Raw genomic sequence first — 19,132 nt, 5'->3', positions numbered from 1 at the left:
CTTGTCATTAGAAGCAGATATACCCTTATAAGGACTCAAGTTGGGTTTTCTTTATTCCTGCTGACAGAAATTCTATTCAGAATCTTGATTAATACATCTTAGAACTTTTTGCAGAAATAATCAATGCAACTGCAGGTGATTACGATTTTCATGAAAAACATTTGGTAAAACACCCAGAATAGTCTTTCATGCTTATAATTATTAGTAAACTGTACTATGTCCTCCATGCTTAAACTTACTTAAAATCCAGTGATCGTAAGAAACAGAAATCAGTTTGTATACACTTTTTCTGGAAGATATGCACAGAAATTCATTAAAGTTACAGTTGCTGAATAAAACAACACAGTGGTTTTTCTCTAAGACAATTAATTTTATTTACATAGCTTTGCCTTAATTATGTGTAAAGGATTCTGATCAAAAAGGGAGTATTTCAGTCTGTACATATTCTTGACTCTCAACCAATAAAATCTGCCCAGCAATGAACCTCCAAACATAACTCCTAAAATTTATTGTAATCCTTATTACCATGTTTAGTCATTTTTACTGAATTCAGACTCAGTGAACTAGTAAGACTATTAATTACAGAAGTCATGACACTTGCAGCAAAAGGTTGGAGAATCTAGCTTGTAAGTACCATGTTTTACTCCCTTGTTCTCAAATGAACTCCTGTATCCTTAAAGAGACTAAAATTTGAGCTGCAAGAAATTATCCAACTTACCACTCATTTCAAGCAAGTAATCTCACAGACAGAAAATGGAAGGGAAAAGAAAACAAATTCCACGTTCCACGCTAAATTGTAGCAGTGAAGATACATTTGCACATACACGAAGTCTTAAAATTGTTGATTCTTCATTATGACAATGTTTTGCGTAAGCATAATGACAAATATAGATTACACTCACAAGCACACAGGGCACTGAAGTGTGTTTATGAGCATGGAATTAATAAATGTGAAAATATCACTTTACAAGACCATAGCAGAATATTAGTCATACTTACTATCCTACCAACATTCTCAGCAAGGCTGCCTTTCAGTACACTACAGGCATGTTTTCAAAAGGAGGTAATAATCTTTGTTTTTTCTATAACCATAAACTCCATGTATGGTATCGTAAGTTGAGATCTAATACTATTTACACTACTGTCATTCAATATAAAATTCAAGGGATCAGTACAAAGAGGCAGAAACCAATACGTATCATCACTGGCTGCATGTCTATGTTAAAAACATAGTTGATTAACGAATAAAAAAAAAAAAAAAAAGAAGTTACACATGCTTTGCAAGTAAAATGCTTCACTCCTTAAGTGAAGTATGTGTAATTGCAACTGGGACGGTTATGATTAACTATATGTAATCTTAACGAGGACAGTATGCAACCAGGGAGTTGTCATTTACGTCCAAAATAAATTTGAAAGTGTGAAGTTTAGCAAATAATGGTAAAATGATTGAATCTGAAGGATATTATTAACAGTATTACTATTTCTTAGCTACCTACATAAAGGTTTAATTGTTCATGTGGAAAGCAAAACACCATGTTGTATAATCACATTCAACCTTTAAAAAAAAGAAAAAAAAAACCAAACCAAACCAAAACCCAAGCAATACTAAATTGAGTAACTTGAATTTCTTTATGAGAGATTTTGCAGAAGCAGCACTTATTTAACAATATCTTTGTGAAAATCCATCAACCAGTAATAAAATATCAACAAAACACAGACTGAAATAGCAACTACTAACATTTATAACAAAAATTAGTCTGTTTATGGGAGAAGCAGAAAACACACATTGCCTTAACTTCCATAGAATCTACTGTATCATTTCAATTTAAAACACAACTACAGAGTTCTCACTCTAGGAGTTCACAACTGTGACGAAACAGTACTATTATAATGCAAGAAATTATGAAGAACAACTGAAAGGCTTTTGCAAGACTGGATTTGTAAAGTTCACTGCTGAACTTAGTCCAGGAATGCTAACCTGTAAATATGGTCCGCTATGGTCCATTCAGGAATACCTGACAGTGTTAAAGATCAAGACCAAAAGAACAATGCAATGCTCAGGGTTTGGTTTGTCCCTTCCCTCCCCTTCCCGGAAATATTAACCGTAGAGAACAGATTTCTAAGAGTAAAAAAGCATCTGCTTGGAAAAGCAAGGGTCAATGTAGTATATTCTGGTCTTTATTTCTAAAAAATACAATTGCTTTTTTGCTTTTAAATATAAATATCAAGTTGTCTATTAAGCTAGAAGAGTAAAGGCTGTCAATGAAATTCTGAATTTAATTGCTAGAAACATTGAAGAAAGATTTACGAAGAATCATTTAATCTGAAATAGCATTGCTGTAAACACATCCATAAGATTCATACAATATCCACCAGAAGTACGCACGTAGCAATGCAGCTAATGATCTAGAATTAATATAAACGTATCTGTGAAAAACCTTGAAAATGCCCCCTTAAAATAAAAGAAGCAGACTAAATGCAACCACCATCAATAACTACAGAAGTTCCTCTCAAATTATTTCCTTTATCATTTTCAAAGAAAACAGATTTAAACATGAGCATACTGGCAAAAAAATTCTTCAAAATTTCTTCAAATAGTCTATGCCTACATTCAGAAGAAATATAAGAAAAATATAAAACTAAGAAGGTAAATTATCTACATACAAAGAAAACTGAAAATGAAAAATTTACAAAGGAAGTGCGAATGTAAGTGTCTTCAATAGGTCCCACTGTTAAAGCAAAGTGACAGTGGAATGTACACAGAGTAGAATCCTAACAATAGTAGGGAAAGGATTAAAAATTTTATTAAAATTCAGCTAGTGGCAAAGAATCAGAAAATGATATTGCTGTACATATACAGCAGAAAAGGAAATGTCCTCCTGGAAAAGGTCCTGTACAGCAGCTTGATTTGGAAAGGTTGCACCTTTCCTGTGGAAACACCTGTGGAGGAACAACACAGGAAAGGGGAAGAGTGCTTTCAGCCAAAGAACCCCAAAACAACAAAGATAAAAGACGCAAAAGAAAAAGTTAATTACCTTACACTGCTCAGCTCTCAGAGAAAGAGAGCTGAGCTCCTCTGTTTATCAATGTGGAAGAAAAAAAACCACCTTGAATATCACTGTTGATTTATATAGGAATTTACATCAAGCTCATCACTACGATAACCGTGTACTGCTGATGATGCTTTGCTTAGAAATTGAGTACTTCAGGCTGAAGAGAAAAAGGGCTTAAAAAGGCAACAATTTGTTAACAGTCTTGCAAAAAATCATGACAGAAAATCTATTATCCCACTTGACAGCAAAGATGATGGGTGGACTTGAGGACAACTCAGTGAGTACCTGTACTCAAAATACTACCAGCATGTTAAGTGTAATAAAACAGGATGGAGAACAATAAGAAATATGGCTTTTTATCTAAGACAGTATAGTAGCTACAATCCTGGAGGTAAAAAAAAAATAATGTAGTAATCAGCTTAGTAGCAGTTACCTTTACCACCAGAAAGATTTCCAAATCAAATCTGTTCAGTAAACAAAGTTTATAATTTTTTTTGTTTTGTTGTTATCAAGCTACCAACTACTACTATTGACTACTGTCAGAAATTTAAGACAACAACTTTTTAGGCAAGAATTGAATTTCACTTCTTTTTATTAATGAAACATTATTAATTTTAAATATTCTACAATCAGAATCTGATAACCAAGATGACTTGTTCTACACTATATTAAAAATACGTATTAGCTATTTGGATCTGTAGTAAGGCATGCAAAATAATAAAAATATTGAATTATACCACAAATTGACTGTCTAGAGATAAACAGCAGATGTGATGAATAAAGAAAATGTTTGAACATTGTGTGGTCATCCTTCACTGCAGTAACACTTTAAGATGTACTGCTCATATTTACAAAAAATATTTTCATTAATAGAAACAAAAACCTCAAAATGTCTCTTCCCATGCTTCTCAACTAAGTTGAAACAAAGAAAGGAAATGGAGCATGAACATTTAGCAATTAAAAAGTACATGGCTATACCACTGTTAAATCCATCTTGTTATGTTACACAAAAAAAAAAAAAAAGTCACATGTGCAGCTAAACAACTGAGAACACTCCAGCCCTTTGAAATGAAACCTTACGCACAACATAGCACTAACAATTCACTGTATAATAAGGATTACACATTCTCACCTTCCATTATGCTAACTGCATTTTCACGGGTCATCTATGCATCCTTTTTTCCAGGTGACTAGACAAATGCACACACAAACTTCACTTAAAAATACACTGACTCTTGCCAAGTAGCAGCAGGATGAAATATACCACAGTAACAATCCCATCTTTGTCCCAGGCTAACACCATACTTATTAACAGGCTTTGATGCTTAGCCAAGAAAAATCACAGTGCTGGGATCCTGGGTTTTGTGCCCAAACAATGTGGGATTGTGTTTAATATAGTATAGTCTGCTTTTAAGTTCCTGCCAATCATTAACTCTACAAAGAGTATGTCTGGGATTATTTTTTCTTTACCATGAATGTTGTTAAGGTAAAGAATACAGAAAAATCTATGTTATTTTGGAAAAAATAAATGAATTATGTAATCCTTAGCATTAAGTAAATGGTCTTTTTCAGAAAAAAAAAAGTATTTCTAAAAACAATTCTGAAATCATCTTTCTTTCCTGTATGTCAGTTATACACGTCTGAAATATTGAATTTCTTCAATAAAATATAAAAATGCAAATGAAAAGGAACACACTAGCTTCTTAATTCTTAAGTTACCCCTACGTTTAAGTTTTACCAAAGTAAAAGAAGATCATTCTTTTAATTTTCTCAGATAATTAAAGAGAACCTCATCAGTCAAAAAGTAACTGATCAACAGTTGTAAAGAAGAATGGATAAAATGTAGAACGTTACACTTGGCTAATTCAAATGTTATTACTTAAAGAAAATTAGTCAGACTGGAGCGATCCCTCATACATTGAGGAAAAAAAGTATGTTAGGAAAAGAAAATATCAATTAAGTGTACTTTAAAAGCATTAGTACTATAATATTGAGAAGACAAGAAAAATACTAATAACCAAGTGACTTCATAAAACATATAAGGATTAAAACAAAAGTGAGTATCATTCAAGGTTCTAGTCCCAGCAAGATGCCATCCTCATTTCTCTCTAAGATTGATGTCTGTATCTTTTAGGCAGTGTGCTGTGGGCAGAAGGTCATGCACACTTTCCACAGCACTAAAACTTGCTTCAAGGTCTCTTGTGTTTGAGAGCTTCTGGCCCTGGCTTTGTAGCTGATTTTTTTAAAATTTGATTTACTGGGATTGCATAAGGGTTCTAGTTTACAAGGGCCTCCATAAGCAACTGTAACACTCTAATTGAAGAAACAATGCCAAGAAAAAGTGGTCAAGGGGACAGGAAAGGAAGGCGATAATCTCTTGAGACAGCCTTATAGAAAAACAAAAGAAGAAAAAGTTACTCAATCCCAAGAGTAAGAACTTCTTCTGTCATTTTAACCAAAATATTCCTTCCTCTCCTTTTTCCTTCATACCATACAATGACTGTCATATTCCAGTCCAAAGGGATTTCAGTGGTTCTCAGGCTTATTTCTATAAGCTTTTATTTACATTAATAGTTTCACTGGAATCACTGAGTCATGTAAACATTTGCAGAAGTGAGCAATTTCCACATGACTGTGGATAATTTGCAATTTATAAATTAGCACTTTGTTTTCAAATCCATATTGAATTTATAGGCTGCGATAAGTCAGTCAAAACACACAAGACACAGAAATTAATGTGGAAGCCTACCAAAACATCTGACATGTAGGTACATATGACTGTAAGATACTGTATGACCTGTGGGTGAGTCTGTGTATCCTATCATTACAAAGGTAGGATATCAATAACAAAACAAGAGATTTAGAAACAATTTACCTTCTTTCAGACAATCTTTAAATATATAGGACTAAATAGGTTGCTTTCTTTTTCCTCTTACATCTAAAGCGAATTTTTGTGTGTGTGATTTTCCAGTTTAATATTAGCCATACACAAGATCAAGCAAGGCACCATAAAAATATAACATTCTTTTTCTGGGGATCTAATTTCACAGGATCACAGAATCACAGAATCATTAAGGTTGGAAAGGACCTTCAAGATCATCAAGTCCAACCATCAACCCAACACCACCAAGCCCACTAAACCACGTCCTGAAGTACCACGTCTACATATTTTTTGAATACTTCCAGTGATGGTGACTCCACCACCTCCCTGGGTGTAATCTCATGTCACCACTCAGTAATTTTTCTATTTCAGCATGTGATAAAATAGCTAGTTTTGCATAAAATTGGAATTTCTCAATTTAATCTATCGAATTGTTTAAAAGAGATTTGGAAACTTATTTTAGGGTGGAACACATAATGGCCCACTTCAAGGAAGCTACAATGAAACAACATAAGCTGGTTTGCTGCCTTATAACTATTGATGATTCCTAGTTTTAAAAGAATACTCATACAAATGGAGCATAATAATCATACAGTGAACATGTCTTTTTGAAGTACAGAATGAATTATTTTGAATATAATACAAATATTTACAATTAAGCTTCCACTGTCGGATAAAACACAAGCATTACTCTTAACACTTATAATTTTAATGTCTGTTTGGTTCCACTTGACAGTTTTGGGTTTTTTTCTTCTACTCTTAACACCTAATGGATATTTTCCATTATTCTAAAACCTGGCACTTTATGGGACTTCAGCAAAGACTTTTGTTAAGAGGTCATGATAAAAAGGCAATAGGTTTGTCTGTATTGTAATAAGCTGCAGCTAAAGCTGTTAGTTTCATTACATATCCAAAAATGAAAACTAATCAGTTTACATGTGCTCATCTAAACAGTTAAATTAATTTTACATCAATTTTATTGGCAATGTCTCTTTTTTAAAAAAAATCTGGTACCTGGTTACATACACACAACAAGTACTCCTTTGAATCAAGCTAGAATACACTAATCCAATAAAACTTTCCCACAAAAAAAGCATATTCGTCAAAACCAAAAAGGTTTCAGAGTAGCTTATTGATTCTGACATAATGCTATCAGAGAGTTTCTTAGTAGAATTCAGCATGAATTCCTGACCAGTTGCTAACCTGGCTAATTTTAGAGTCAACCCAAATAACCCCATTTATTATATGAAATCAGGAAAACTTGCTTCCCAGTACTTTCAAGTAAGGAAGCCCTTAAAAAAAAAGTCATCAATAGAAAACATATTGAAAGAACACTTTCATTAAGTAAGAATTAGGTTACAAAGTTATTGCTTAAATTAGTTGCTAATGAGGCATTAGACACTGAATGGAAGTACATCTATTCACTTCAGGTAACTCAGTACTAAATCCACTACTTGCCAATCACACAAATTGTCACAGTAGCAAATACTCCTATTAGGATTGCTGGGCAGCCTGGGTTTGCTAGGCAGCCTGGGTTTGCTAGGCAAAACAAAAGCCAAAGACAACTAATTGCCAAAATCTAGGAAGTAAAAAACAGAATAAGCAGACAAAATGGGAAACTAGTTCTTGGAGAGTGATGACTGAAAATAATCTGGAAAGCCCTAGCAACATAAGCAATCTCAGTGTAGTATTATTAAGAAGGGCTTATGTGGGCACTGTATGAATAAACAGGGAAGTGGAAGTAAGAAAAAAAAGTTTTTGGTATCTGTATACAGCACTAGTAAGGCTAATAAGAGATTACTGATCAAAGTTCTTTAAAGAATGTTGAAAACTTGCAGAAGGAACAAAAAAAGCCAGGAGGTGATTTAAGGACTGGAAAAAATGTCTTACTGTGAAAGATCGAAAGAACTCAATAGGTACAGCTTATCTAACAGACAGAAAGGACTCCGTTAGAATTTAAGTAGTTGAAATAAGAGGAAATACAGCATACTGCTGCGAACTTCAGAAAAAGACACAACAAAAAATTCATTGGCTACAAGCTGAACTCAGACAAATTAAAACTTAAAACTGTATGAGGTACTGTTAGGGGTAAGGTATCTAAGTACTGAACAGATTACAGTCACTGACTAAATATGGGCCAAACTACACTCTCTTGATACCTAAAAATTATGTTTGAATGCCTTTCCTGTTCACCTGTAGCCAAACAGTGAGCTCAATACAGGGGTAACTGGCAGTAAATTATGGCATTAGATACACAGTTTATGTAATGGTCTCCTTGGCTTAAAACACTATTAACAGAATACCTGAATTTGCTATACAAAAACAGCAGAAGTTCTTTAGGCGTAGTGAGGCTCGAAGTCAGTTGCAAAGAGAGTTTGTACTCAAGAACTCAAAAGCCAGCCTTATTAACATACAGTTTCTATTTCCTGGTGCTAAACTGAAAAGCAAGGAAACAAGCTGTATCTTTGGACAAGGCCTGATAGTAACAGTTATACCTGGTTTAAGAAAATGCTAGTGGGGTTAGAAATATAGTTAATAAATTGGAAATAGTAACTATTGTGAAGAAAGAATATCACAGTTCTATATAGAAATAAACAAACTTCACATTCCGAAGTGATGGTATATGGTATTCATATCACATTGCAACTACTTACAAACAAACATTATTCACAAAAAAGTATAAAAGTAGCTTCCTGAACACAAGATCAGATACTGGATTAAGTTCAAATAAGTAGAAGCATAAATAAAACACCTAAATACATATACATGTAACTTAAAAACACTACAAAAAAACAACCAAGGACGCAACTGAAATTGTTGACTGTACAGTGAAAAACTGTACTTACTTGCACACTGCATGTCTTACAAACAAGAAACTGAAAATTTTTAAAAGTTGGTAACCAGAAATGTGTAGCACCTGAGCTCCACCTACAGGATGAAACCAAATATTTTTAATTACCAAATTAGAAGAGGACTGTTCACTCTGAGGTCTTCAGATGGTCACCTCAAGCCACTGCCATTTTACAACTTGATGCAATGCTGATAAATTTGATTACTATTGCAATGATGGCAAACACTTCTATCAGTATATATTCTTTCATGTAAACAGCTGTTCTATACTTTGAAGTTTAGGTTTAAGCTTTCTAATAAAAAAACAACAGACCTGTGGAATTTCTCTTAACAACTTGCCAGAATGAGTGGGAATTTCTTTTTGCCAAGGTTTCATGTCTAATACAAAATTGTAAAATGTCTCAAATTATTTTTTCAAACATACATTAAAGGTTCAAATACATACTGAAATGACTAAAATGAACTTGAATTGAACATGTGAGCACTCCAAGTATGATTGCACTGAAAGTAGTATTGGATCTCAGCACCATGAATTTGAGAAGGTGTCTATTATTTCCATATTGTTTCTCGGAAACAGATGTGCAAACTTCTGACTTCATAAATGAATTTGTATTAAAAGAAACAGGACTGATACAAATGAATACAGATTTGTAGAAAAAGTCATGCATGTTAAAAGACAGTACTCTGAAAAAGTATCTTTAGAGGTTCAGTTATTCTATTAGCCCATTTAAATACCTGATGAGATAACCAATGCTGATAGATATCAGATGTTTCTTGGCCCTCGGATATGTTAATAGACATTATCCTTCAAGTTGTGTATGGTGGATCCAAATTTTTGTTTGATATTTGCACCCCCCACAGCTCTGCCTGCTCTGATCAACACACACTTGGACTACAGTGGGTGGTGAAGTCCCATGAGAATATTATCAATCATCTCCAGTACACTTACATAAAAGTCACTATTCCAGCCAATGAAACTTGATAATGTTTATCTTTCTGTATCTCATCAGACCTCAAATTGTAACAGACAATGCCATGCCTTTGATTTTCATCCCAGTGGATGCCAGACAATTATTTGGAAAACAGTAAGTGTAGAAATTGATGTTACTTGTGGTACTAAGCAGTATCTCCCAAGGCTATGGTTCCCAACTGCTAAAAATGCATCCAATAAAACCCCCTTCTCAGTTAAGATAACCCATTTGGCTATAAAACTACTGCTACTGCCCTGAAAGAGTATACTAACCAAAAACACTGCACATGGACAGTCAATGTGCTGAGCCAGCAGCCAGGAATGCCTATATAAACGTCTCTGAAAATATAATACAATGTCGTGCAAGCTTGGGCATAGAGTACCTCATTCCTAAGGGTATAACTTTGTGTTCCCTTCATGCTACAAACTTGCTATTAAACCTTAGACAATTTGTTGCTAGCTGCCATTCCTGTAACACCCAACAGACCGTTAAACAGATTGGTGGACAGTTTGTTGGACGGATAGGTAGGTAGTAAGTACGTAGAGACTCCAATGTCTTTTGGTATTATAAAGATGTTGTTTGGCTGCCACATACTTGAAGGTACTATCTGATATGGCTATCTAATACTAATCTGTATTTGTCCAATCTCCATGATCAAAAACAGTTTATTGACTCCGACAAGCTCATACCTATACTGTATTGGGGAATATTATGGGTAATATTACAAACATCATTAGGGTGCACGATGAATCAATCACTGAAGGCAGAGCACTGAAAACCAAGAATTAATTCTTTCTGCAGTCAGGAAACTGCTTCAGCACAATGTTTCTGCAAGATTTGAGACAGAAAATTACCTCATGTACTCTTGTCCCACATACTGACACATAATCCTTTTAATCAACGCAAGATAAATATTCATGTAATTTACCACTGGGATTATGCATCGATATCAACCATAGAACTAGTCACCAGATTTTGGGATCCAAGTTATCCATCATCCTCCTTGATTTCAGTATACTTCCTGTGGACCAGCTGTCTACAGCAGCGATAGCACAGCCACCAATTTCCAAAGCAGCCACACAGCACAACTTTGAAGATGGCAGAAAGGAAAAACAGGGGATATGTTTTTAGAAGATGTCCTCTGAAACTATACCTAATTATATCTAGCACAGCCATGAAAACATGGCGCTAAATTTCATGTGCTGTGATTTAGGTGCTCTTAGAGAGAGAAAAGAAGAATGTAAAACAGAAAGCCAATACTCATGAAATAAGAGTTTTATGCTAGTGTACGTAACACTACACAGTTCTACAAAGAGATCAGATTTATGGACAATTCCAAGAAGAAATGGATTAACATCAGTTTACAGATCTGACCACACAAATCTTGTTGACTACGTAAAGTTTGCCAAAGTATGAAAGTTAGTTGCCTTGCCTCTTTCTAAAAGTAAAATCATATGACAGGAAAAACTAATACCCATTTAAATTACAGATTTTGTTTACTGTTTTATGTTATTGTGCTGGATTTTTGACATCAAATGCTCTCGTTTACTTATCTTCAGCTATTAAGAATATTGGGTCTCCTCTTCAGCAAACACAAAACTTTGAGGAACTTTGGAAGTAACACCATCCAGGCCTAGAAAAGAACTGAGTAGAACCCACCTAGTTTTGCTTGAATTACAAAGGTTTCTGTACTCTGTCTGGTGTGCTTCTCAGATTCAAATCAATACTGGAGCAGACGTAGAAGAGGCCATTGAACTTCCTGCTTAAATCACATGCATATTTTATCATCTGGAGCTATTCAAACTTCAAGTGGTCAATAAAAATTATTATCTTGTCAGTGTTCTCACTGGGCTTTTCACTGCTCCAAAAAATGTACACAAACAGCAACACTTAGAGCTGGTATATTTTAATACACCAATATAAAAATATTATCCATTTGATATCCATCAAGTTGCAAACGTCAGGGTGTGATTTCCTTTTTCTCTTAATAATTAGTTTCATTTTACAATTAAGTTAATAATCAAATACCCACCATAACTTTCAACAGCCCCTTCATGAGTAAGATATAGTTGTTTTGTTTTTAGCAGGTATATATAGTCATATAAAACCAGAATAACTTGCAAGGGGTGCAAGTCAGATATGTGAATTTCTGACGACTGTAAAACAACTGCTTTTGTTTCAGTTATGCCTTCTGTTTTCCAATCAAAGCTTCAATATCTACATTACCTCAAAGTGTATTATTATAAGAACAAATTTATCTTCACGTGTCTTGACCCAAAGCCTTTACTTCCCAGTTATTAATAGAGATGGTAATTGCTACGGAACTAGTGAAGCATATGTATTGACTATTCTTTTGTCACAAACAGACCGTCCTGGATTTGTCCATGTTGGCAATACTACCTGGCCATTACATATAAAACCATATCAGCAGTGAGGGTAAACAGAGAAAAAACAACAAACCACAAAACCAAAAAAAACCAAAAACCACCACACACACACAAAAGAAAGGGAGAAAAAAACCCCAAGAAAATAGTAGGAACTCAGTTCAGAGGAACTGTTGTGGGAAAGAGTTTAAGAGAGCCACTACATGCACAGAATTTAGTATAGGCAAAGTCCGAAAAATTTCATCAGGCAGTTCTTTATGACAATTGTGAGGAGTTAGAGTACAAAGTCTAAATTACCTTTTTGATGCTTCTCCCCCTACACCCCAGTAAATTTCTCTGAATAAGTAAATTTACACATCAAACTTTATAACTGCAAAGACTTAACTGTTCAGTAACTCCTGGAGAACGTGTTTATTGAAACACTGGACAATAATTCCTAGTAAGTTTGCCATCAGGTACACTACACGTCACTTGTATACATGACAAATGTTTTTATGCAATACAAATATTATCAGGCAGAAATTCCCAAACCAGCTCTGGAAGAAAGACTCTGAAGACACAAAGTTCCAAAAAACCAAACCAACTCACTGAAAATTGAGTGCTAACCAGTACAGATATTCGCAAAGGCTGCCACAGCTACATTACATGACTGGAACCCACACTTTTATGTCTGGATCTGAATACTGCTACAGCAACATCACAGTTTGTGTACAGCTAGTTTAATAATTTGAATATGGTGTTACACTACTAAAACCAGACATATTCCAACCCTGTAAGTACAGCCCTAGATGGTATTTAAAAACTGCTGTATCAATTGTAGCATTGAAAACCTGGTACACTGTAAGAATGACTACTGTGTTAAACCACACTTTAATGGATGACTAGGAAGCCTTTACTTTCTGTAAGTCTCAGTGGTGGATGACCACCATATGTTACCACAAATAAACAAGCTACAAAACACAATCTTACAACTGTACAGAAAGACAAAAGTAAAGCATGATAAATACATATAAATACTCTTCATTTATAACTCACAGGGAAAAATAAAAACTACCATACAAGGTATCAGTAAGTGCTCAGTGTAACAAAACGTAACTTAATCGTTTGGCTCAATCTGCCAAATGAAACTAAGAAAATAATAGGCAATTTCATCTTCCACAGTTGGAGGTGGACAGTGGGGAACAATTTTAACGTAATACTAACCTATCAATGTAGTAACTCCAAAACTGGAATTGAGCAGAAAATCTAACTGTAAACAAGCTGAAGGAAGAAAAAAAAAAAAACGACAAAAAACCAAAGTGCGATACTTACCTGCGACTAGTTGTTTTCTTTTCTGTCTTAGTTTCTTCCTCTTGAGGTTGCTGTTTAGCATTTTCACTTGTATCAATTCTCAATTTCTTGGCAATGCGTTCTTTTATTTGAAATCTCTCGTTGCTAGCGGCTTCACTGTCTACACTATCAGCGTCTTCATCATGTTCTTCTTCCTCCTTTATTGATTTAAAATAAAGCTTCTCCTTTAGCTTTTTTTTTTTACTACAGAACGTAAGAAAAACTTTCCATGTTCAACAAAGATAATCCCTTACAAAAAAAAACCAAACAAACTTCATTTCAAAGCAAACTTTTCAAACAAATATATTCTTATTTGCTTCAAAGGGAACCAAAAATTATAAATATGATAATTAAATATTTTTTCATACACAAATTACATCTGTTTTGTATGGCTTAAAAACTAAGACAGTCCATGCTAGACTGTAAACCCTTACAGAACTGCAGAACACCTCATAGCAATGTGGTATTAGTCAGGTCATTGCTCACGAATCCAAAATTTAATGAAGGCAATACATTAAACATTTCCTTCATTTTCCACTAAAAGAAAACCAAAATTTATTAAGCACTTCCTGCCACAGCGCTATACTGGAGTCATGATGGAATGGAAGAGGTTTGCTCATCAGTCTCCATGAGGGAATTTACAAATGCCACACTGATCAAAAGAGGTTGTGAAAACCTGTGGAACAATCATCCCACTTGCCACATAGGTACTATGCTTCCAGGCCTAGCACAGGAAGGCAAAAGGGGATAAACCACCTTGGTTCAAAGACATTTGGAGGGAGAAACAAGTAATTCCTCTCAGTAATGAAGAAGCAGCCCAACTAGACCAAGAGATCTAAGTCTGACTACTTCCTTCCTTGAAGGAAGAAGCTTTCGTGAATCTTAATGGAAGGATGCCAGCTCAAAGACCAGATGGCACATCTCATTATATTTATTTTGGAGTGATGCTAATTAGCTAAAGAAAAAGCGTAAGATGCTACGTGATTGTAATTTCAACCATACTGAGAGAAAAGAGAGACTTAGAAACGGTATGCCAGAGGACTATACTGTATCCAGGAGACTGCCAGGACATCAGCACTTGGAGAGGAACACTCTAAAGACAATGTACATATCCTGGGTGTCACTGACAGGTAGGAGGAAGAGTAGCATGAAGCCCATGCCCATAAACATAGAGGGGGAGAAGGGAGAAAAATAAAAGAAGCAAGAAGCACAACTTCAGGAATAGAAAAGAAAAAACATGATCTGGATTTCAGATGTTGGTTTTGAGTCACTGTTGAGGAATCTTCAGGCTACCATGCTTTGATTTTAGATTTAGACATGAGAAGACCAGTGAGGAATAAAAACAAAAGTCTGAATATTCAGCACAGTAAAACAGCATAACGTTGAGGACTTCAGTAAGAGAAACACGGTGATACTTAATAGCATGGACAGCAAGGTCAGGTGTTCAGGGAATAATAATGAGAGTTTCTCTTACATGCTAGAGACTTGTTATTTGGGGGAGGTAGGTAGAATTATTTGCTTATAGGATGGCTATAAAACTACCAACATGTTGCAGCCATATAAATGGCAAAAGTGATCCTGTGATGTGTTAACTGAAATAAATCCAAGAGAGATGATAAAATACTAGCACCACTTTACAAGGCTCAAGTAATTGCCTGAAATGCTAGATTCTAGCTAAGGTCTTTCAGTTAAATGAAATCTAAGGAGAACAACTACAGGAAAAAAAAGCCTTCCTATTTCCTACTTCATTACATTATTATAACAGTATTCAGATTAATTAGGCTGAAAAATAAAAATTGAAATAAATATACCTAACATGTCCTTGTTCTGCATACCCCTCAATTCACTTAATAAAGGGCTATTTAAACATCTGAAGAATTATTAAGTAAGTACCATTCTCAGTAGTCTTCTAACACCTAAATGCTCCTGCACAGCAGGAATTACAAAGAAGAGTCCAAGAACCTGAAATCATACTATGTTTTGTGGAAAAAAACAACAGGAAACAGAGTGAAAGCAGACTGGTTTTTTTAGTCACAAGAATGGGATAGATTGTGTCGTTCCTTCATGTCCACAGTGCATCAACTAACAGTGCAGTACCTCTGCATGGTGGATAGCTATGGAAAACAGTACATTTCAGGATTCAGTTTAGGGAATGGGAGATTACATTCCTGGTTAATATTACATTCTTGTCTCAAAAGCAATCCCCCTTGACCTATGGCTGGAGGCAGAGACATACTTCAGCTAGCAACCTTACTCTGCACCATGTATGACAATCTCCTTGTAATTAAAACAGCCCCCATGTTTGGTTGAATGTTACTGCTTTGTTATTCAGATTTCCTGTCTTTCAGAGGTGACAGTCTTCATCAATACAAATTAATTGATAAATATTCACTGAAAATTTGATTACTTGAAGAAATCTTTCCAACAAATCTCACTCATACACAGATTTCCCCTAAAACATTGGAGTTACATCATTATTCATGACAAACATACTTAACTTTTTTTTTTAGAAGCAATTTCAGGGATTTTATTAATGGTTTGTCACTCTGTGGTACATAACTTCCCATATACCTAATTTACTGACCAAAATACCTCATTAGCAGTTTTTATAAAATGTAGTAGGTAGTATGCAGTAGTAACTCTACCCTGCTGTGAATATTCACAATGGTCAAACCTCAGAGCTCTGAAAGGGCTGGAAATCTGACTTGAGCTAGTTTTCAAAAAACTCTACAGTAGCATTTGTCCCACCAAGAAAATCTAATTCACACACAGTAAAACACAAAGACTTAATTGTAAAAAAAATTACTTACCTCACTCAAATCCCTTTCTTCACTTGCTGCTTCACTAAAAGAAGAAAAATAATCATAATTACTTAGAAGTACCAGAGGAGATTTAAAATACTTTTTTAAAAAAAACAGTTCTTCAATAAAAAATTTTGATCGGTTAGCGACTAGAAATTTGAGTCAAGCATTTATATCATCCTGACATTCATCTTAAAACTATCAGTTAATAGTATTTTCTATCATTTCAGTGTCATAATCCTTTCTAATTAGAAATATTTAAAAACACAGGATAACACTACAGACTTTCATGTAAGGGATAAATTCTAACTATATCTTGAGCTATCCAGACAAAACACTAACGTATAAAGTTAAAAAAAAAGCAAACAACACAACACAACTCAATTAAAATGGGTGGTTTTGATCTCATATATCAATCAATTCCTAGCTTTAATTGCTAATAGTCTGTATTTTGGAAAGCCTTTGCTATAAGGCATGTCTGACATGCACTATACTGATTACTAAGCTTAACATCAAAATTTTCAATTGTTATACAGCTACAGTTTAGTGTATTAAAAAAAGGAATCTATTTGAATATACTAAAGCTACCATATCCACTGTTAATTGTCACAAACTAATAATAAAGACCCTTGAAGATTTTTCCATCCCACACTTTAAAAAAGAAGTTATGCTAGAGAAACAAAGCCAGGAATATTTGCCAAAGTCAAGGCTTTGAAGTGTACTCTAAGCCATCAATAAGTAATCAAGGTCATCAAAGAAACTGCAGATTTGTTGGAATCAATGACATTAATTTTAAAAATCAATCCATAAAAGTCTCTGTGGAAGTATTTCTTAGTAGAAGATTATGATTTAAAAACAAAAACACATTTATAAATATTAAAGAAAATATTTAGAATGCATCCAGGTCTGTAGTTCTCATGTCTGCATCTCAGAAGCAGAAGCCACAGTGAAAGGTAAAATAACCTACCTGGGATTTGTGACATGGCTATAAAGGCAACTGCCTTATGAACCTCTATGAGTGTTTTGAAGGGGCTACACGTGGTCATGGATGATGTCTCTGACATATTTGGACTCACAAAGAATCTTTAACCGAAGGTTTTTAAGGAAAATAAGTAGTCCTGGGGTGATGGGAAAGTCCATGCATGAATATACAGATGGGTAAAAGATAGGAAGAAGCATACAATTACTTCTTGCAAAGGAGGAAGATCCACAGTAGTCTGTGTTGGGGCTTGAGCTGTTCAGTGAACTCAGTAACAAAGCAGGGAAACAGCCAGGTCACTAAGTTTTTTGATAACACTAAGTTTCTCAGGATAGTAAAGCCAAGAGCAGCTTGAAGAACTGCAGAAGGACTTGAATGGTGAGAAAATAAAATGATAGATGAAATTTAAAACTATGCACATAAGGAAAAGGAGTCCCACATACAGAACAAGGAGCTCTCAGCTGACCATCACTGATCATGATGTATCCCTCAAGGGTCAGTATGGGACCCAGCACTCTTTAATATCTTCATCAATGACATAAACTGTGGGATCGAGCACACCCTCAGTAAGAGAGCAAGCTGAGTGATGTGGCTGACATGCCTGAGGGATGCGATGCCATTCAGAGAGACCTGGACAAGCTGGAGGAATGGGTCTGTGTGAACCTCGAAGTTCAACAAGGCCAAGTGCAGAGTCCTGCACCTGAATCAGCGCAACCCCTAGTATCAGTACAGTCTGATAATAGCAGCCCTGCTGAGAAGGACTTGTGATGAAAAGCTGGACATGAGTTGGCAATGTGCACTTGCACCCCAAAAGGCAAACTGTATCTCAGGCTGCATCCAAAGCAGTGTGGCCAGCAGGTCAAGGCGGGGGGATTCTGTCCCTCTACTCCACTCTGCTGAGACCCCACCTGGCGTCCTGCGTCCAGCTCTGGAGCCCTCAGCACAGGAAAGACATGGACCTTGGAGTCCATGGTCCAGAGGAGGGACACAACAATGATCAGAGGGATGGAACATCTCTCCTGTGAGGATAGGCTGAGAGAGTTGGGGTTGTTCAGCCTGGAGAGGGGAAGGCTCTGGGGAGACCTTCTTGCAGCCTTCCAGTACTTAAAGGGGTCTTATAAGAAAGCTGGGGACAGACTGTTCAGCAGAGCCTGTTGCAATAAGACAAGGGTAATGGTTTTAAACTAAGAGAGGGTAGATTTAACTAGAGACAAAGAACAGATTTTTCACAATGAGGGTGGTGAAACCCTGGCACAGGTTGCCCAGAGAGGTGGTAGATGCCCCATCCCTGGAAACATTCCAGGCCAGGTTGGACTGGGCTCTGAGCAACCTGATCTAGTTGGGGATGTGCCTGCTCATTGTGGGTGGGGTTGGATTAGATGATCTTTAAAGGTCCCTTCCAACCCAAACTATTCTATGATATGGAAATTCTTGGAGTTGATATATTTTCATGGAATTGTCTCAGCTCAATACTCAACAGCTGTTAAAAAGGCAAATAAAAAGTTAAGTAGTATTTAAAAGAAACAGGGAAGAAAACAGAGACCATACAGATTTGTGATTCACCTTATTTTTAGAAGTTGTTTAGATTTGGAAAAAAGAAAAAAGTAATTTCAGAAGAGAACTAGGTTTCAGAAGAGCAACAAGAATAACCACAGGTACAGAACAACTGCTGTGTTAAGAAAAGTTGAGTAGGCTTTAGAAGTTTAGGCTAGAAAAGAGATGGCCTAAGAAGGGATTGTGGTAAAGACAGGTATAAAGGGACTGACTGCTCACTGTCCCTTCCAGCATAAGTTAGAATTTATCAAATTATGCCAGCAGCAGCCAGGTTCAGAACAAAAATGGGAGGTAATTCTGCTTGTAGCAGACAGGAAGGTGCAGATGTAA

General features: G+C 35.5%; 1 protein-coding gene across 1 annotated transcript in view; it reads right to left on the bottom strand.

Annotated features, from left to right (window-relative positions):
* The window catches only part of CWC27 (CWC27 spliceosome associated cyclophilin), a gene marked incomplete at both ends in the record, with an annotated part of 118,155 nt that overhangs the window by 89,334 nt on the left and 9,689 nt on the right, over positions 1-19,132 (bottom strand). The window contains 2 exons of the mRNA XM_082012851.1: positions 13,451-13,626; positions 16,279-16,312. Of these exons, the coding sequence (XP_081868977.1) occupies positions 13,451-13,626; positions 16,279-16,312 (210 nt within the window). The remainder of the gene's footprint in view (positions 1-13,450; positions 13,627-16,278; positions 16,313-19,132) is intronic.

Source organism: Phaethon aethereus, assembly GCF_964289735.1.
Source record: "Phaethon aethereus genome assembly, chromosome: Z".
Lineage (NCBI taxonomy): Eukaryota > Metazoa > Chordata > Aves > Phaethontiformes > Phaethontidae > Phaethon > Phaethon aethereus.
Note: the sequence above shows the minus strand (reverse complement) of the source record. Positions and strands in the feature narration are given on the sequence as shown.